Source organism: Corapipo altera, unplaced genomic scaffold, assembly GCF_003945725.1.
Source record: "Corapipo altera isolate COAL_440 unplaced genomic scaffold, ASM394572v1 23, whole genome shotgun sequence".
Lineage (NCBI taxonomy): Eukaryota > Metazoa > Chordata > Aves > Passeriformes > Pipridae > Corapipo > Corapipo altera.
This window is the reverse complement of record NW_020884878.1, coordinates 24,566,208-24,588,610: the sequence shown is the minus strand read 5'-3', so window position 1 is coordinate 24,588,610 and position 22,403 is coordinate 24,566,208. Positions and strand designations below refer to the sequence as shown.

General features: G+C 33.1%; 1 protein-coding gene across 4 annotated transcripts in view; it reads right to left on the bottom strand.

The window, feature by feature from the left end:
- NOVA1 (NOVA alternative splicing regulator 1) overlaps nucleotides 1-22,403 on the bottom strand; it is a 145,317-nt gene that overhangs the window by 32,521 nt on the left and 90,393 nt on the right. For all 4 annotated transcript variants that reach the window (XM_027638188.1, XM_027638189.1, XM_027638190.1 and 1 more), the window contains one exon: nucleotides 2,081-2,247. In XM_027638188.1, the coding sequence (XP_027493989.1) occupies nucleotides 2,081-2,247 (167 nt within the window). The remainder of the gene's footprint in view (nucleotides 1-2,080; nucleotides 2,248-22,403) is intronic.

The following is a 22,403-nucleotide window of genomic DNA, read 5'->3' as shown; positions in this document are numbered from 1 at the left end:
GTCTGCTATTAAAAAAAATAACAACACTGAAGTTATAAATTATCAAAACCTGTTATAAAATATTATCCTTTGAAATACTTAAATTGAGGTATTATATCTTTCACTAAGATATAGTATATTCTGACACTGGAGGACAGACTAATTCACTGTAAACTCTACCTAATAATTTCAATTTTTGGTAAAAATAAAGAATTTTGGATTTATTGAGTCAATATTTATAGTGTATTAATTTATCATGAATAGATGTTGTTCAATAAAAGAGAAGTTAAATAATTCATTGTGATTAAAACTGTTTAACATATGCACATGCATATCCCCAAATATTTTGCAGTTACATTATTATGCACCTGTATGTATACAAGTAATATATTTAAATTTTAAGATGTAGAGCTAGTATACATTGTACTTTATTCTGTCTTAACTTCATTAGCAGTGCCTGTGCTCACTAATCCATCCCTCCAGAATTTAATTGAACTTAACATTTCAAACCATCAAACCCCAAACCAATCAAGCTTCAAAGAACCCAAAACAAAACCAACCAAAAAAAAAAAAAACCAAACAAAACCCCGCAAACAAACAAAAAAAATCCAAATAAAAAAGCCCCAAACCAGTAACAACTAACCAACCAACCAAACCAAACCAACCAACCAATAAAAACACCCAAAATAAAAAAAACCCAACCTCAACAACTTTGCAACTACATTTTCTGAAGGAAACTGTGGAGGACAAGATAATCATCTTCAGGTACAAGAGAGGAAGTATTTAGACATGTCACTAAACAGCTCTGTCATCTAGTTTCTCAGGATCTTACTAGCTTATTTAAAAATTAGCTTTATTTCATGGTTAAGGGGAAAAGCACTTTTTATTGTAATAGAGAATATTCATTTCCCACTGGGTTAAGGAGTATTGGCATAAAATCTAATATTTTACTAGCAGAAAAGCCACTTAAAATATAGTTCACTTCAAGTTTTTCTCTCTTTCAGGTATATTCATTTTCATGTCTAATAATTGAGAAACTAATCCTATAAAATTGGGACTTTCTTTTTAATTTTTTCTTATAAATTATCTTGAGTAATTTTTATGTAAAATTATTGTATACAGAAAAAATAATATAGTAGTAAATATTAAAAATCATCAATGGTTTATGCATAGTTTCATCCATCTAAAGTAGTCTGTTCCAAACTCATCCCTTTCAAACACATCTTCATATAAGTATTTTGTGTATGTCACTATATACAAAGTAAAGTAATTGCACACAGTTACCAAATTACAAGAAACTGAATCTTGCTAGTGTGAAGGACAAAACAATCTTTTCCCACATAGGAGAGGTAAGAAACTAAAATCTATCCTATATAGGATAGAGAGACAAGACAAAATTTTACTAATGTTCACTCATTTCTTTCTTCATCCTTTTCTTATGTGATACAATAGAAAATATTTTAAAACCCTGTATGATGCATATTTCCCATTCTTCTTACAGACCAAAGTTTTTTTAAAGTTTTTACAGAAATTAAAGAATAAAGAATACTAGGCCAATAATACCTTGCAAATACATTTTGCATTGTCCAAAAATTTTGAAAGAAGTCAGTGTGAAATAGGTAAAAAGGTGTCAAAAATAACACAAAATATAATTATAGAAAACATCCCAAGTTTTTATAGGTAAGATTTTAAAGTATCTAATTTAGGGTCTAAAAAAAAATTAACATTTTTGTTTTTATTTATATACACAAAAGTAGGAAACATTCAGTTAATCTGTGATTTTTTAGTAACACTAAAGATTTACAGAGGTTCATCATTTAAGATTAAAATTCAGCAATCTTTAACTAAAACCTGTAAGTGTGTTATCACCTTATACAGTAAAGAAACACATTAGAGCATGGCATTGAAACTTATAAAACACTGTCTAAAAGAACTGCTGAAAAACAGGGAACATGTAAGTACAAGGAAAAAGAGTACCAGCAGGTTACTAGAGTGTAAAACAACATTTTTTTAAAGAACATCTTATGTTGACCCCTTGCAGCCCTAAAGTTTTAAGACTTCTAAGGAGCTGCTGTGACTCTATTCCCAACCAAAAACTCACTTGTTTGATGCGGTCTGGATTAACAGTGGTCTGAGGCTGTAGAATGCTGACAGGCTCTGTCTTTGCCACATTCTGAGGCATTTCTCGAATCTTCTCTGCAATGAAGCCATGAACTGCATTTAGTGCTTCCACCGTTCCCTGGATCAGACACACCCGCTCTGTAGTACCTGCAAATACAAAAGTTGATCTGAATGACGAGGATTCTTCAAGATCCCACAAACTGCTTCAATTAGGCCACAAAGATGGTACTTGTAGCAACCTTATAAAACCAACTAGCAATACCTCAGTAAACATATAAATGAATGGAGAGACTTCCAAAAGATCACATGATGATGTGAACATGTTTTAAACAACTCCTATTTGTGTCCTACAAATGCTAACTTTCCAAGTCAACCTGGATAATATCAGTTAGAGCATACATAACCTTTTTCCAAACTGAAATTGTTCTGTTTGTACTAAAAAAAAGCCCACACCAGTTCTTTTTTATTGATTTCTTAATTAAAAACATCTACAGGATGGCTAAAGATGGATGCAGAACTGTGGAAAAATACTGATTTTTTTTTTTTTTATGAGACTGTTTTAGATGATTATGTATGGTTTCACTGTATAGTAAAAAAAGACTTTTTTACATATTGGATTACAGCTTGATACATCCTCACTAGAGAAAGAATATAACATCCACTCCCCAGTATTGATCCTAAGGATAAAAGTATGACATTTCACTGAAAAAAATCCATGTTCTGTATTCCACATATCAAACCTCTTGAATAGGTTCCAGAAAATCAGTTTTGATTTGGAAAACAGGATCTAACAGGAGCTGGGAAAAAAACCAACCCCCCCCAAAAAAAACCCAAAACCAAACAAAAGAACAAACAAAAAAAACAACCAAAAAAACCCCAAACCAAACAAAAAAAACCTTAAAGGGAATATTGTAGCTTCCACTTTTATTCTGCAGGAATACCAACACAGGACAACCTAGATGTCCAAGTAGAACCACTTTGAAATTTCACGTAATACATATTTCCACAAACACATTTTTTACACTTCCAATATACATAATTTAATTATTTTTATTGCTTCATTGTTGCCTTCAAATACCAGTAAACAGTTCTACTAACAGAAGAAAATTATAACATGAACTATCAAGATATTACTATGCTGCAAAGATATGCCAGATAGATATCTCTATTCAATGTCAGTGCGCATTTTGCTTCAAGACTATTGGGAGGGGGAGTAAAATAGCAAATCTGAGCCAAGGAATTACCACAAAATAAATATAATCATTTTTGTTGTTTGACATACTATTGACAAGACTACAAATGAATCTTTCCTCATATAAAATTCATTCACTCTACCTAAAAAGATGAAAATTACAATGTAATGTAAATACTAACAAATTTGCAACAATTTCTGAAGTTCACAACATATTAGTTGGCATCATAGATTAATGTGCCAGGGTGGTAAGCAACCTTCTCCCTAAAATTCCCCTTTTATAAATTTTATGTCTATACAATCAACTGTTATCCTAAGCATATCTGAAGATACGCTCGTTACAGCAGTGCAACATAGTCTTTAACAGCGAATACTACGGTAACCTTAGTAATCTGCAGGAAAAATTTGGGCTTTATTACTGAATGTTTCTCACCTGCTTCTGTGGATGATCTCTAATATTAAATATTTTATTACCAAAAGATGAAGGACTCCTTGTTAACTTAACATATTCATGTATACTTAAAATTTGTCTTTTATCTTAAGTATCAGGCAGCCTGAAATTTAACAATTTGGAAGAAGCACTACAGCAAAAATGACAATAAGAAAAACTTTTTCTTCTCTACTAAGTATGTTATTTAAAAATAAATAAATTTAGGATTAAAACATGTCAATATTTGAAAAGATGTCAGTTTAATAATCCTTGAAAAAAATATAAAGTTAAAATTATTACACTTTTAACAGCAAGTTATACAAGTATCACAATCAAATGCATATTTCTCAAGAGGAACATTTTAGAATATTTATGTGACCTCTAACATTGTCCTTTCAACAAATCAACTTCAAAATACAGTCAATTTTCTTTTCCAAGTGCCCCATCAGAAAAGAGTGTTTGAATGACATGAGTGAAAGTCACTATAGCAAAAGGAACTTGGTTTCTAGTCAAAGCTCTCTTAATGCCTTTTTTCTTTTTCCTACTTGGCTCCCTCCTCCTTTTGCTCCTGTGGTTTCTGCGTAAAGCAATCCAGCTCTAAGAAAATGCTCTGGGGAGTCTTTACAACGCAGTATTAATTGTCTCCTAAATGATGAGATGTGAGGTGCACTGATCAATGCAGCTAATGCATGTGTTCTCTAGGTCAGCAGACAACACACTGAAACAAAACACAGATCAGGTTACAGACAAGCTACCGGAGCCCAGTTCGGAAAGCACTTAACAGGGATGACTTCTGTCAAAACACTTGAAAGGAAAACAGTCGATGCTAAGTAAGAATTTTGTTAAACTTGACACTAAGTGACTAAAGGGTATTCTGCAATCAGTGTTATTTTAGAAAGTGCTGCATAACAAAGATATGCTTTATGTCATACTCCAGACCAAACACACTACATTTTAGTATGTATAAACCAGGATGCAGTGCTCGGAAATCACTGTTCCATGAAGAAATACAATTGTGCAAAAAGCACATTTTACACAGAGTTAAAGTTCTAAACTGCATCACAACAACAGCACATTTAAATTACATCACATCAGTAGCACCTTTGCTTTAAGAGCTATGTCCACAGGAAAAAAATAAATTAAAAAACTGTGGAGAAATTGTACACATGTGTAGTTTGCAATTGTTTTAATCTTCTGAATTGATATTGTCATATTCCTTCACAAAACTGGAATAGCTTTTCACTCAGTTAGTAGAGTACAATAATTTACAAGAGTCATGCAAAAGGAAAACTGTCAGCTACATGACCAACCTGTATAACAAAAATAAGCCTATGAATCACTAAAGCTGGTGAAATTTCTGTTATTTTAAAACCTTTTAGGCTCCACTAGTGTATGAATTATCATTTTCAGTTGTTCAACAGTTGTATCCACTCCTTTTTTCACACTGCTGTGAACAAAAAGCTCAGTCACCTATAAATATACTTTTTATCATATGATTTTCAAAGTATGTATTTAAAATACATTTTGAAATAGCTGACTTAAAGAAAATCCAAGTAATCAGTGCCTTTATTTATTTAGTGCAAGCATAGCCAATATGAAGTTATTCTATTTTTTTTAATTATCTACAATTCAAATAGGTATTAGGGTCAGGTATTTTACACTGCCTTTTATATATGAAGATATAAAACATATAGAAGAAAAGAATAATTTTGACACAGAAAATGGCCACATGTAGAGTAGGTGATCATCATCCCTGTACACTAAATAAACCCAGAAAACTCTTTTTATGTATGTTCAACGATAATAAAGTCCATGACAGAAGCTTGCATGTGGCTACAAAATATGAAAAAAAATCTAAAGACATGCTGCTGATGTTGCTACAATCATGAAATGATTGTTTTTTTCTAAGGAAACCAAGTAAATTACTCAGTATTTGTATGTGCTCTACTTTTCAGCAAGGGCAGCATGGTTTCTTTCCCCTTATATCAGAATTAAAATTCAATTCGCATGTGTGGGTTTTAAGTTTTTTAATCAAAAACTTGTCTGTACTACTCATCAAAAATTGATTTTTAAAACAAACAAAGAAAAAACCCAAAGAAATATTAATGAGTTTTTTATTTTGTTTAGCTTTTAGGGGGAACCTTTTGGGCCTGTTTTGCCTTTATTTTTTTTTTTTTAATATGAAACCAGACATGGCATTATCTCTGTAGTTCCACTGGAGAGGGAAAAATGAAACCATTAGCAGGCATCACAGAATTTACAAATAAGCAATTAAAAATTGTTTTGAAATCTAATAAATTAGACCTAAAATCTAGACAATTTGCAGTAATTTTATTTTAGTTGTTCATTTTTTCTTCCACCTCATTTAACTATCTAAAACTTTACTACTGACAAATATCCTTCTGTGAGAAAAATTTCTCCCTTGAATTTAGAAAGATGGCAAAAACTTATAAAACAAAAAGAAAGAATTTATTCAGTGTGCTGGGTTTAGTCTCACACTGAGTTCTTTGAGGAGAAAAGACCACTTGGGTTTACAAAATCCCACCTTTTTCAGATAAACTTAATATATTTACTTTTTGCCTAAAAAGGTTTCTTTTCTCTGAAAAGGGGCATTCCCTTTTTTCTAATTGGCCATTGGCCATCCTCTGTCAAAATTGATGGATCTTTTGTTCCTAGCCCAAAGACAGAAAAGAAACCCCTGTGTATCAAACTCTCATATGGCCTCGAAAGATTTTAATTTTTAGGAATTTTTATATTTCCCTTAACTGGCTGAAAAAGACCCTGACACCCAAGTCCACTCTAAGACTTGGATATCCTACAACTTCATGATATGCCTATAAAACCATATTTTTATTTCTCATACTTGGACACCACACTAATTTTGTCAAGAACTTCAAAACCACAGACCAAGAGCTTTTTCTTTGAGAAGGTTATTGTTTACTTATTAGACAACTGATACAGCCTTTAAAGCCACCATTGGAATAAATGCAGGAGATGCAACAGGATAAATGATGCTGATGCTTTTGATGCTCGTGTTTCTGTACTTAACTGGCAAGCATCTATACATGGTTGCCACTAAACTTTTAAATGTTTTCTTAAAGACTGATTCAACGTGTAAGAGTTCTTTGTACTCACAGAAATGCTCACTGAATGTTAAATGTGCTTCTGTGTTTTAGGAACCTTAGCTGAAATGTTTGGGGGAACGTACTGTACCTTTCAGAAAGGTCTAGTGCTTATATGACTCTATAAACTTTTCACTGGGTTTTTACATCAATCTTAAAGAGAATTTGAAAACCTAAAAAGTACAATGCAATACCAGCCCAGGCTAATCCTAATACATCCACTAATTAAATCTCCTTGTATTTTTCCAGAGCACCGTGCCAATTTCTTTGATATTAAGAGAGAACCTGAGAGAGGAGCCAAAGCTAAAACCTTTACTAAATGAAAGGCTGGACTCAGTCTCTCACAACTTATTTCCATTAAGGTTTTTATTTACCAACTCCCACTACAGCAGTCTAACTAACCCCAACTTCCCATACATGTATTTTTGTGACCCATGATCAACTGGTTAGTAGAGTGGGATTCTATACAACACCACATACATTGCTTCAGCCAAAAACTAATCTTGCAAAAGCTCTTGGTAAAACAGGCCTGTGCTTTATTACCATTTGCAAGGAAACTTAAAAATTGCAAATAACTTGCTTAACATGAAATTATGACAAACTCTTCCTTGCATGTAACATTTCCACTCTATATTTGCATAAAACCTCAGCAATTAAAGTCAGACAACAAAAATGCTATATATTCAAATGCATTAGCAGTATTTCATAATGCCTTAAACGGATATGAAAAACCTTTGCCATATAAATGATAAAATGTACACAATCTTAAATGTAACACATAAGAACACCCCATATATGTGTGAAGTGTCATAGAAATCTCAACAAGAAAGTTTTCTCTTTCAGTTCCTATCTCTCTTCTGTGCTTTTTACCTTTGTTTGTTCACAGAGCATTATACTGGTGTTAATATAAAGCCTGTACCCATATTCTTCATAGACAGAAAGACATGTCTCTCTCAAAGCAAAGCTTGATGATCTTAGACTTCCCAAACTGAAAGGAGAAAAAAGGGCTGGTAGAAATTCTAAGACATTGATTTTCTGCACAAAATAATTTTGGAACTGTTTACGCAGAACACTCACACAAATAGGGAGGTGTTCACAGAAAGCCTTATTACCCTTAGCAGAAGAACCTGACTGCTGAAGTCATGTTGGTAACACATTTTTAGGTATGACATATGGACAGCTATGCATATATATCTGTACATACATATTCATACCCACATATATACCAATTTTTTTTACTTGAATTAAATAAGTGACCTCCTCACTAGAATTCAGATATTGAAATGGATCAGGTCTAAAAAAATTGTAAAATTTATGAACTATACGAATCCTCAGAATCATATGAAAACTTCAAGTGTACAGTCCATTGTGATTTGGTCACAAGACTGAATTACACAAATCCAGGTTTACCGTAGTTATGAGTCTGAAGAAACAGATTATTCCTATGTGAGAGAGAAACCATGGAAAATAAAAAAATTCAGACCTCATAATTATTAAAGGTTTAGAAGAGATGATGAATCATCTTACAAAGTAAACAATCCCTTGAATAGAAACCATTTTGTTATGTATCAGCTAAGGATTTGGTTACGATTTCCCAGCAATTCAGTTATATAAAGAGAGATGAAGAATTCCTGATTATTATTGAACCATCTTAGGATTACAACTATTACTCTTTGTTTAAGAGTTATTCATAAAAACGTTATAGATTCCACTGTAAAAGCTGGTGAATTTCTCCAAAAACAAAGGAAAAGGCCAGAGATTTTGTTTTGCTATGGTTTTGTGAAGCACTATGTTTTTATTAATTTTGTTTGCAGGAATGTTTGTCTCAATATGTTATTTGTAAAATGATCTGTAACAAACAAACTACTGTTTAACTAAACAAAACCCACATGATTCCATCATAACACTTTCAATGAGAAAAAAATGGGAATACAAAGCATAGAATTTAAATAAAATACAAAATAATACATTCATTCATTTTTATTTGTATGTTCCAACAATTAAAAGAAACACATGTTAGGGTCCCAAATGATATGGTATTCTCTGCTAATGTAGAGAAATCTGCTTCAATTTTTCTTAACAGTGGTAACATGGTTGAGGTACATCAATATACTTCTGATTCATAAACACTTTTTCAAAAGGAAAGGAGCTCGCTACTATGGTACTTATGCATCTTTTCTAATAATTTAATATAATAATTTGCTTATTCACATACTTTTAAGATTACGAGTGCCTGGAATATTGCACAAAGTTACTATTTTTCCCCTAACAATGAACAGTAAGCATCTAAATAAATAAACAAACATGTAATAAAAACATAATACCAAAGTTTGGTGAAAATATGAAAGTCTCTGAAAAGCAATGCTTTCAAAATCATTAAGAAAAAAGCACACACAATACTACTACAAGAACCTATCTGCTGAAGAAAAGAAATAACTGACCTTATATCTAGAAGGAGACTGCAGAACAGAAAGAAAAAACTGATGTGTTTTTCAGGATATCTGGAATTAGTTTTCCTATTAACAAAAGAACTTGAGAATATTTTTCATGTAAAGTAATGGTCAGTTGGCAATTACTGCTTTTATGCTATGTTATAGGAATATGAACCTCTGTTCATAATACCTCCTACACGTATAAATACCAAAGGGAAAACCCCACCCATTTAAACAGTAAAATATAGACTTTGAGAAATTGTAGGAACTGATACATCTTATAATTTAGAGTGATAACAGTTGAAATCACCAAAGGAGCTTTTCTCCTCAAAAATATTTCTCAAGTTCCATAGTTTAAAAGCCGACAAAAAGCTTTGGAAAATCCCCCTGGATAAACTGAGCTTCTCAAGAAATCAAATCACATAATACAGTCATTACTACTCATTTGTTTGGAAGTAGCAAATACCAAGCTTCAGGTAAATGCACTATACTCAAAGTCTAGATTCTATTAAAATATTTGTAATTGCATGTATATTTTTTCCATATATTGCAAGTAAATATTGACCATGGAAATATGACCATAGAAACATGATTTTTTAAGAGTATACTTATTAATATTGAATGCTTTTTAAATTAAGTCATGATCCTTAAAGAAATTCCCCTTATCTATAGTGTTCAAGACAAACATTAGCAATTCCAGGTAGGGATAAAATGTAAAAAGATATGCTATAGCACCTGTATCATTAAAATTATTCTACATAGCAGTCCAGAAAGGAAAGAGACAAAGATGCATATATACACCCTTTGCTTTCCGACTAAGTAGAATGTTGCATGTCAAAACCAGGATGAGTTCCCATTTTGATGCAGGCAAATTGGGTCCATAAGCAAAATAGGCACATACAAACCAGTGTGCAAGCACAAAGTCATTTTTTCATATCTAGCACCTTCTTTTTTCATTTCTAAAGAGCGAGTCGGAATCCATCTGCTGCCCATAGTAGATTTTATCTGCTGTATGTTTAATTAAATCCATTGCTTCCCAGCAGTGGAATTCTAGTACAGGATTTATATGGTAAGTAAGTAGAAAGAGTTTGTGACTATGGCTCAAGCATTCAGTATGCCACACTTATCATCATTTGTCTTCCAGGCTCCTTCCTGAGTGTCACATTGGAACCCTTTTATAGTAACTCTGTTGCTTTTTTGCATGAATGGCATTTGTCTCCCTTTAAATTTAGTTTTCTAGAATTCATGCACTGAGTCCATGGTATATGATTAAGAAAGACAGGGACATCTATGAACAGTGCACTCCATCTACCTTTAGATGGAATCATCCCACAAAGATAAGAAACTCTCTCCCTTACCTATACAAGAACTGTAAGAGTTAGTTTAGATTAGATGCCAGGCTCCTCAAAGGCTCGTTATATACGCACATAACAGGAAACTTTTCCAGAAACAGTTACAACATAAATATTGAATTCCTCTTAATACTAAAGCTAAAATAATTACTATAACAACATTAAAAGCATTGACTGGATGTGGGAATAAAGCATTACGTACAATGATTTTGATGTAGTAAAGAGGTAAATGGAAGTGTAATAAACGGATATTTTCCTCAAAAGCAAATGTCAGGTTCAAAAATATTTTGCCATACTTTGTCTAGAAGAAAAAGTCATGCCTTTTCTTGTATTTCATCAAGTTCATGAGCCTACTGTAAGGAATATCTGACATTTGGTTCTTTTGCACTCTGTCATGTCTACTCCCCTCCTTTTTTTCTTTTTTTTTTTTTCTTTTTTTTTTTTCCTTAAGATGGAAATCCTGAAGTTACCTTTAAAAAAAAAAAAAATGAACGAAAAACTTTTCTAACAGGTCCTGGTTTAAGCTTTCCCATATATTATAACATAGAAATTCTTTAACAACCTTAAATGTGCTTATTAAATATCTAGCAGACATCTGTTAATCTTCCAGTATCTCAAATCAGATAGAATTTGATAAGTTAAAAGAAGAATAATTTCTAATACAAATCCATACAAGATACTGTCTCTGATGGAGACTGTCAGGTTATTAAGCAGTTGCTAGAAAAAAATTATAAAAGATTTCATATTAAAACAGTAAAATTGAATCTAATCACATGCTCACATTGTGATTAGAAAATTTTTCCTGGAAGGCAGAGTAAACACCTTAATTTTGCAAAGAGAACATTAAAACATTGTGAATTAATGCAATGTGTACATTACACAAGCAACCTGTATAAACAACCATGAAAAACAAATCCACTTGAAATAAAACTACTATATAACTGCCTAAAGTGTAAGTCTCCCCACAAGCTAAACTATATACTGAACATCATGCTCAAAAAATCTCCTCAGAAATCAGTGGGAAAGAGGAATCTGCATCTCGTATGACTCCATGGCAGCACAGTTTTTTCCCTGACAGTCTTCAAGAGAGTCACCTCGTGGGCTGGAATTTCTAATGAATCTGAGTAAGTTACTGATGCTTAGATACTCCTCCATGACCCTGCTGTGCAGTGACACAAAACAAACTTTACAGAATTGATAACCTGACCAGCTCTTCTCCTGAATAGGCAAGAAAAGACAAGTTCTCCTCTAAAAATCAGACTCTCTACAAATACATGTGAAATTATCCCCTTTTTCTATTTGCCTGAGAGCTCATTTTTATAGGATCACAGTAGATTTATAAATGAGAAACGTGAACTTTTGAGAACAGTATCCATTCTAAGCTAACTACCTATATGAATTCTGTACCAGGAATGGCCTAGCGCTAAACAAACTTTTTAAGTCCATTTTTTACCCCAACACTAAACCAGGGATGCTCACAGAGCTTCTCTACTTCAGCAGAAGAGGAGCACTGCAGGTACATGTTTTGGGACTGAGGAAGAGGGAGAGTGAAGTCCCTATTCCTCTGCTCTCCCTACTCTTCTAACTGTATACCTTCGTCCTTGTTTCAGGAAAGTTGAAGCCCAGTAATCCTCCTGAGGGAAGAGACATACTAACACTGTTCTAATCCTCCTGTACCACTTGGTACTACACTTTCCATCACAGGATTTAGAGCCTTAGGGATAGACACTCCTACAGCAGGATCACACTGGCCAGCAAGAGTTGGATTATTAAAGAGCATTTATGCTCACAAAAACTTATGATCTCTTATCTCCAGAAATAACAGCATCAGAGTGGGTGGTAGTCCTCTGATATGTTTTTTAATGTTATTGTGACAGGCTCAGATGACATCATCTAACCAAATAAAGCACAATTTTTCACATTCATTAGCAAGTCAATGAATGGCAGTAATATGCATATATATATGCCTGAGGGGGCCTATTCTTTTTTTTCTCTAATATCACATGTCATCAATAAAGATGACTTTTTCTTGCCCTCAGAACTTAAATACTTGTGGAGTCTTTCAGATTTCATAGTTCATTATTCACTAGCCATTTGCTCACACCCTTTTTTGGGGGAAAAAAAAAATTTTTGGACTGTGGAGAGAAGACATAAATATGTTAATCTGTGTAAAAGGTGCAGTATGATGGTTTTTTAAGATTGAGAATGTAATTTAAATGCTAGCAATATGCATTTTCAAGAATACATTTAAGTGTCAGTAAACAGAGAAAAGTAGTTAAATTTTCACAATATGAAAAGAGTTGTATTGAAATAAATTGAATGGGAAAATTAATTTTAAAATTTGTACATCCAAAGCACTGGAAATTAAAACTTTTAATAACTCTTAACTAACACTACTTAACATCAAAGGAGATGTTACAGATTGAGATAAATTGTCTAACAGGAGAATTGACTAGAAACAACAAAAGCTGAGGAAAAGGTATGAGAAGAACTTGCACCAATCAAGTAATTTACAAAAGCAGAATACTTATTACTTACCAGTCAGTAAAACATTTTGACCAAAACATAGTGAAAATAACTCTATCCCAAAATAAACACAGCTCAGCTTTTTCAATCAAAAATTTTTAATCAGAGAACTGACTGCACATAAGAATATCCATGTTTTATGCCTTTTTTGAAATAGATATTTGAAATATGTCTAGCGCATGTTTCTGCATGTGCATGCAAAGAACATTAAAAATGGCTCTCCGAAGTGAAACAAATTCAGCTACAAACAATGACAAATGAAGAATTTTGTACCACTTTGAGGCAAAAGCCTAGCACGAAGCACTTACTCTAGTCTAGAAATAAAAAAGTTGCAGTGAGTAGTTTCTTATCACAAACAGAAACAATTAGAAACAAAGTGAAAACTGTCCACTGATATCTTGTATCGATTTAGATATTTCATACCTATACACAATAATATTCTTTTCTGAAACTTTAATTTGTACCTACTCAAAACAAGCCACAAATTGAAAAACCTTTATTATTAATAACATATCCTCTGTTTTCACAGTGTAAAGGATGTAAGGGGACTGCTCCTTATGCTGTTATTGACCAAGCGTATCAGAATTGTGTTGGGTTTTAAAATTTACAAGCTTTCTCCAAATCCAATTTTAAGTTTCCTCAAAACTAATAAACCAGATAGAAATTAAATTCTTATTCATTCTGAAATCTTTTTTAGCACAAAATAAACATGGAGAATTGTAAAAGACATACGATCACTTAATAATAGATTAATACATCCTAAAATGGGGAAAAAAAACCCAGATGCAGTAGAATCCTCATTCTTTGGTCATTCATGAGATTTTGCTTTAAGTCAAGGAAATTGTTTTTGCCCATTTGAAAAAGAACTTATCAGCCCAATTAGATTTTTAAATCTTTTCACAAATGACCAAACTAATCCATGGATTGTTTACACCTTAATGATACAAATGCACTTTTTTTGTTTAATTTTTTTCTCTTAAGAAAAAGCACAATCACGATAATATCACGATAATATCAAAAAATCCAAGTAATTTCATGAAGCTGGAATTAATAAAGCTTATTTCCCTACAGATTTGCATCTTCGTGTCTAAGGTGGAAAGATGCAGCCTCTGATGGAAGCTTTTCAGCGTCTGGGGACAGCAAATACAGGCATAAGCTGTTGCCTTCATTTAGTAGAGGTCTTCATAGCATCATTCTCCAGTCCACAGATACTTATCTTTAAAATGCATTTAAGAATTTTATTATCTGTGAGAAGTTCACTCTTTTGTCAAATGCAGTTCATGTTCATAAAGGGTCCAACACTGTTTCACAAAAACATCGGGTGAGGTAACGCTGAGATTGATCAAACAAATTGTCTTATTCAAAATCCTCTCAATGATCATTCAGAAGCAATGGTATATGCATATAATTACTAAAAAAAATCAAAATTCAATTATTATGCGTTGGGGTATTTAGTCTTTTTGTACATTTCTGATAAACTAGGACTAGTACATTTTGAACATTGCCTTTCAATGAAGTGTGTAAACCTTTCTTATAGTCACAAATGGTGCCCTTAGAAACATGTCTATCAAACAGACCACATGTCTTTAGAGGGATACTTGCAACACTAATTCTTCCTTAAAGCTAACTTTAAACTTTTTGACTAGTAAGTAAACACTGGGCAACTATACTGTGCCAGGTGTAGAAAATGAATATTTACTTCTATTGAATTTGCATTGCCTGCTCACAGGCAATTAACACATGGTTAATTTTTTTTTGTATTGTGACATATTCTGATAACAAACTGCCTGAATCACATTCATGATAGTTATATTCAAAGATGAAGAAATATGAGACCATAATCATATCCCCCAATTCCTGCACTATTCACAGCTTTTTGTACCACTCTTAAGAAAACACTGCATACTGTAGGGTTTTAGGTAGGATTAAATTATTTAAATGATAGGAAAAAAAAGTAATAACTGAGGTGTTTATGCATGTACAAAGGAAAGAACAAAAACTGAGTTAACAACTCAATACCAAGCTGAACAAAAAAGCGATAAAAAAAGAAACAGTTTAAACAACGGGTGCAATTTTAACTTGAATTAACTAAATTATGAGATGTACAGATGAGGTAAAGGAATACATTTCCATCTAAAATTTAATTCCTCAAATACAAGATAAGCAAAAAATTTACCACATTACTCTGTTGATTATGACATGCCTTGTTATTTGGTACTTTTAAATTTCTACCGTGTTTTTCACTGCTGTGTTTAGTATTAGGGCTGCATTTTGTTTGCCTCAGTAACCATGAATATTACATGCATTGTGTTCAGTTTTAGAACATGAGACTTTCTATATTTGTAAGTTTTTTGCTAACATGCTATGGAATTCAAAATCTATGGGACTTTGGGACCTTAATTTCAGCCTCTGGCAACGAAGATGCAGTTGTTCATTTACAAGCCATCATCACAGATGCAGAAGTTTTAAGATTAAATTTGAAAAGCCACTTTCTCAAACTTTGAAAATTATTAAATTATAACAGAATCAGTGCTATTTTTAGAAGAATTATTTTTACTTGTCGATTTTCTTACAAATTTAAAATCAAACAAAACTGGTTTTACATAGTACTCCACCTGAGCTTGCACCACATTAACATTGCAGATTACATATCAGTATTTCATTATTAATGTAATGTTTGCTCCTCACATACATAATTACAACATATCATCAACCATGACCCACTCAAGACTCTTTTGAAGTTGACATTATAAATTTTATTCTACATTTGCTCAGGTGCAATTCAATGTTGCTAGCACAATTTATTTAAATGAAACTTCTTCTATCATTGAATCAAATAATTATGAAGTAGTGTTACTCATTAGTTTTATAGCAATGCCCTAAATAAATAAACTTATAAAACTAAGTAGAAAATTTTATCAATATATGAAATCTGCATATCTTTGTTGACATCTACAGACATCAACATATGAAAGGGGTCAACATGGATCAAGGGTCTGAAGAATCTCTCTTATGAGGAAAGGCTGAGGGAGCTGGGCGTGTTCAGCCTTGAGAAGAAGGGACTGAGAGGGGACCTCACCAATGTGTGTAAGCATCTAAAGGGTAGGTGCCAAGAGGATGGAGCCAGGCTCTTCTTGATGGTGCCAAGCAATAGGACAAGAGGCAATGGGCAGAAACTGATGCACAGGAAGTTTCAGCTGAACACGAGGAAGAACTTTACTGTGCGACTGACTGAGCACTGGAACAGATTGCACAGAGAGGTTGTGGATTCTCCCTTGCTGGAGATATTCCACAATTACATATCTGGAGGTAATTATGTGCCATGTACCCTAGGATGACCCACCATGCTCCCCTCCAATCTGACCAACTCTGTGATTCTGTGAAATGTATTTTTTTTTAACAGACATGAAAGGACAGCTGCATACCTGTGCTACAAGTTACTTTTTCAAATAGGATACTCTATTTCATAGGATTAGGACAATAATCCAGAGGTCTGATCATGATGGAGTCCAGAAACTCTGTAAAATAGTACCAAAGTTAAATTTCTGTGGCTAAAATCCAAAGTTCTGCTGTATTAGGTGGCAGCAGAAAAGTTAGCGAGCAAGCTCTCAGGGCACTGTCAAGATGAGTAGATGACACTAACAAAAGTAGTGTTTTCAGACGGCTAATAGAAATAGTATCACATTGTCATGTTTCTCTTTCTCAATAGTAACAGGAAATTTCCTTATGTGTGTAGCAGTTTAACTCCTAGTAGCTCCTTAATATTTTGTCCTGAGTACAGTCATATGAAAGAAAAGTTTCTTCTCCAATGGACAATATAAGGATCACCAAGATATTAGTCCTTTACAGACGCCCAAAAGCTGTAAGACAAGAAACCTATTTTTCTCTTTCATTCCTCCTCCTTTACCTCACAAAATTTTTCTCTTCATTAAAAAAAATAATATTGGGAGGCAGTGTTTCCTAAAGCAGGCCAGGACTCCCAAAAGACAATCACCCAAGTCTTGTGATTTTCCTATAAAGAAGCAGATCTAGTTTTGTTTCCCTACAGAGCTAGCCAGTGACAGGAAACTGCAGCAAAACCTTTTCTTTGCAGACACCCTGGGGACTTCCTTCAGTAGCAGCAGACAGACATAAAATGCAAATAAATATAAAAGACAGGAAAAGAGTGTGCGGTGAACTGCTGGTTAAGAAAAATGGTATCATAATAGTTCAAGATCTTGATCTATATGATTTGTATTGCTGTAGATGCCACAAATTCAAGTAGACGAGAATTTTTGAAGTAGAATAGGTAAGGAATTTCTACTCTTTTGTATGTTTCTCACAAACCTCTCCTTCTACTCTGCAGAAGCTCTCCAAAGTGGTGGTGAAAATCAGAGAGAAATATAACTGAAAAGCCACATATTTTTTTTTGTACATTTATTTACAGTGATAAGCAATCACCAGGAGAACTGCTTTCTCACTATCAGCTAAGTAAAACTTAGGAAGCATAAAAGATTTACAATTATGAAGACAGCATTAGGAGCTGGATATCTTTGAGCTGTATTTCCTTATTTGTTATATCACCACCTCTGGCCCACACAATTCAGAATAAAGTTAATTAAAGATTATATACGCCTCCAACAAAATTTTAGCATGACATCGTATTTTGTTGTATTACTTTCAGGTAGGTATGGCTCACATTATTAAAGACTATTTTGTATGGCATGTATTCAAAAGAAATCTAAGATTAAAATTCATGCTTCAATTTTGTCTTTTCCTGAACACCTATGTAGAACCACATATACACACACACTGAAAAATTGCTATTTTAGTTTTATTAATAATAACATGACAAACTTTAAATGCCACATATCCTGGTGACTGACTTATGCAAGTCTGCTCCAGAGTTATGACTCAGTGATGTAAATTTTATTTCCCTAATCAATTTTATCATTTTATCCTGTTAGAATTGCATTTCTTTCCCAGTTGACTCAAATACCTGAAAGGAAACCCCTTCAAGGTAATTCTCTGATGCAGTTACTACAAGGTGGTCATAGTGGTAGCATGTATGTGACTACAGTGCTGATGCTCATTCCAGAAATTGTCAAATGTTACCTGACTTCTATCAGAGTGAAGGACTTAGCAAGCATGAAATTTCACATGCTAGTGGAGATTAGAGGTCATTGGTCCCAATCATGAAGTTAACCCTGCTCAACTATCTAATACAGATCTGCCTATAATGCAAGTCATGAAAAGCTTCTAGGAAATGTGCATCTCAGATCTCCAAAGTGATAATAAAAAGTAACCAAGTAACCAAGTAGTAACCAAGAAAGTAACAAAAGAAGATTTTCCTCTGCTTTATGGGTCTACGTACGAATATGGAAGTTCTAGGTTGACATAATTACTCAATAATATCCTCTAAGTCAAATGCTATTCAAATGCTTAAGAAATATGTCCTAAGTAGCAGTATGGTTGAACGGCTGTGATAAAAAAAGGCAGCCCACAGGGAATACAGCAGGATAAACCTCCAGAATTTAAAAAGGATGACCGATGAGATTAGCTTTCCTATTGGGAAAAATATTTGTTCTATATCTTTTTAGTACACAAGGCCTAGATATTTTACAGAAAATTCAACTGTATTCTAATCATAATCTAGTATACCCACAAACATCACTTGCCTAAGACAGCAAAGATTTAGGACAAACTTTTGTGCTTAGATTATTTCTTATAGTATGCAAGATAACACTAACTTTTCCAATCAACACTACAGTATCTCATCTAAGAAGCTGCCTGGAGGATGTGGACAAGTAGAGTGAAATACAGTTTGCTGCAAATTCACCACAAAGGATTTGGACAGTTTGTTGGGTTTGTTTTTTGTTTTGCTTTTTTTTTTTCAGTATCGATATTTTTCTCTATATTCCTAAGGTCTTGGAGGTTTGTTAAAGCAAATGGATGTCAAAAAGTAAGTAGGGCAATGAAAAAGGATGAATGTAAGGCATTCCTTTGTCCATGGGGAAGGAAGATATTTTTATATAAATATATATAGATACATACACACCTAATAAGAAAAAAGTATTCAGAGACATTGAAGAAAACATTACAAACAAACAATAAAGTATATCTGATAATATTAATATCTCAAGTCTTTAGATATCAACAACCAGGCATTCTGGCAACTGCCACTGTAAAGCTCCAAAGTCCTTGTCTTTGACCAAGAAGTATTTAACATAACAACGAAAGGGCAAATATAGAAGCAAACAGCCCAGAAACTGCCACTGCTCCATTACTCTGCTTAAAATAAACAATTGGACAGGACATGATTAAACAGAATTACGCTAATAAGTATAGTTTACATGCACATATTTTCATGCATATAAATAAGAGGCAATGCCATATCATCTCTGTCAGGAAGTCACCTTCATTTGCAAGGACGTGAATTTGAGCCATATAGTTACTCAGTGGATGAAAATTAAAATGGAAGCAAGTCAATTTTGTGATTATTAGTATAATAGGCAAGAACTGGGGTGGTGAGCCATCAATCCTAATTAAAGGCTGCAATTAAAGAATACTTCAATCAATCATCTCTCTGAAAGTATACTCTATTGATTGCTACTTTAATTATTAAAATCATATTAAAATAAAATTCAGATTTAGTTATCTACCAGCTACTTCAAGATATTATTCTGAGTCTTATAACTAAATCAGTGACATCGTAAGTAGGATTAAAATTTATTTTCTTTTTTGTTCATTAAGAAACCTTAGAAAAGATACAAAAGAATTTTACTTTCTGACCCAGTCTATGTTACCATTAACTCTCCATGACAGTCCTTTAGTACTTGCTTTTACTCCAGCAGTACTTGTAAGACTACCTGTTTGTGTGCTATGCACTTCAAGTACATAATCCTACACCAGGTATTTTAAGAACTGTTGACACAGACAAAACCCAAACCTAGTTCTGTAAGTAATAGGGAGAAATGTTAAAATGCAATTCATAATTTTGCAGTTAAAACTGAAATAAAGGCAGATGAAAAGCAGACTTCATAGCTAATGACAACGAGGTACTTGACTCAGTCATGTTTTATGTTCCTGTGAAGACAAAAAACATGTGTAAGAAAATATCTGAAAAGATAATGAAGATAATTGAATCTTGACCACAAATTTCAACTTAAAAGCAGTCTCAGTTAAGAAAAACATAGAAAAGATTCAAGCAAATAGACTGTCAGACAAAAAGAAGCAGAGCTGTGGGTGTGGAAAGTAAAAATTGCAAAAAATTGCTTCCCACATAAGTCCTTGCATAAACAGAGCTTTTTACTCCAGTATGATAAATACATAAAAGCCATTTGTTGCATTCTTAAGTACATCTGCTATCAGTATTATCACATACAGTTTATTAATATCTGCAGTAAGCTGATGTAATGACAAGAAAGTAATTTACAATTGAAACGCTCATGATTTTAACTGCACAAGTACAGTATCAGGTGTATCAACACAATTGCTTTGTTACTTTCTCAAAACAATATCTAAAGCATTATTTGAATGTTGTCTGAATTAATAGATTATCAGATGCTTTCAAAGACTGTATCCACTTGACTTAGAGAGAGCTGAGCTACAAAAGCTAAGAAAGAATATGTCCTTAAAATCTTGAATTTGCAAAAATCTGCTCCAAATTGTCAAATTCCACATCTAATTTTCAAGTTGATAATTCCATCAGCAGGTGGCCAGGCTACAGAAATCTATGGATTTATGACTGCCACCCACTGCTCTGCAACTGTGGCCTGTAATCAGGAGAAAAAAGTAATTAAAAACACAAGAAGGGAGAAAATGAATAAAAATAAAGGAAAATTGTTGATAATAAAGTACCTTATTTCATTAATCCAAAGCCAATGCTAACAGAAATGTAAGCATAATCAAATCCTAGAAGCCAAAAATTCCAGCTGCTTGTTCAAAAATAAAGATCAAACTTTACAAAATAAAGTAAGGTTTTAACTAAAGAATCTAATGAAATATCTATCAATCAAACTTGCTTTTCTTAATTGTGTTCCACCAACTTTAGTTTCCTTTGAAAGTCAAGTAACAGCAGGCAATAGCAGCAGGTGAGAAGGAATAGGCAATGGCAGCAGGTGAGATTAACCAGAGGTATCGTGCAGTCTGGCTGAACACAAGAGCATAGGTTTCAAAAACCTGCTATTGATTTAGACTCATTGACTCAGGTTACTAAAACCACTACAAAGCCAGGGTTTTTTCCAGTGAGAATATGTTTCTTCAGAGGGTAGATATGTCCTAATATCTTGGGAAATCAATGAGTTACCCGCAGCCTTTTACAAAAAAATCCACATTTACATGGTGTTAATTCTTTAATATTACATCATATCATCTAATCACATTGAAGAAAGACAATTATAAAGAGTGGTACAAAGAAAATTAACTATACTGATTTCTGATTTCAGACAAAATATTTTATAATGAATATCAAAAATGTTGTCCCAGATCACTTATCCTTTGAAATATTTATGTGGAAAATTTAAGCAGTAGTTGATGACAATTAAGAACTCTTCTCTGCAATCAACTCCTTTTTTTTTTTTTTAATTACCATGAGTTATCAATGCTTACTAAAAATCACTGAAAATTAAGAAAATACAATCATACTAGTTCATATTTTAAAGACAACCACAAAAATATACTGAAGGTTTTTTTGCAAGAACAAATGCATTGGCATCAAGCTAGCTATTAAACTTCCTTGCCAGTGAGAAGAAAGTTTCTCCATTTATATAAAAAAAAGTAAGCTCAAAAAATATCTTTAAAATAATTACCAGGAAGGAGGGATGGGGGAGAATATTGCAACAAAGCAACAACTAAATAGCTATTATCAATTTATACAGAAGGACTATTCTGGTCCTCCAAGTGCCTCAGATTCTAGGGGCAGGATTTTAAGAGTTACATTCGTGCAGTAACTGACGTGATCAGTTTTCCTTACAACAGTGATTTAAATGGCTCAGAGAAAGAGTTGTCATGCTGAATGCAGTTAATCATTGAGGATTAGGCAAGCTAGCTTACAAAATTCTGGCTTTTCCTATCATATGAAATTACTTAAAAAAATTAAAACTATACAAAATCTGATTCCACCCATTATTGGCAGTCCTCAAATTTGACTGACTTTGCCAGGAGATGTAGGCTTCCATGTGAAGCCCAAGATTCATAATTTAATAGACGAGGAACAAAATCCATTTACCAAGTCTTACTGTCAATTTATACCATCTGTACATGATGTTA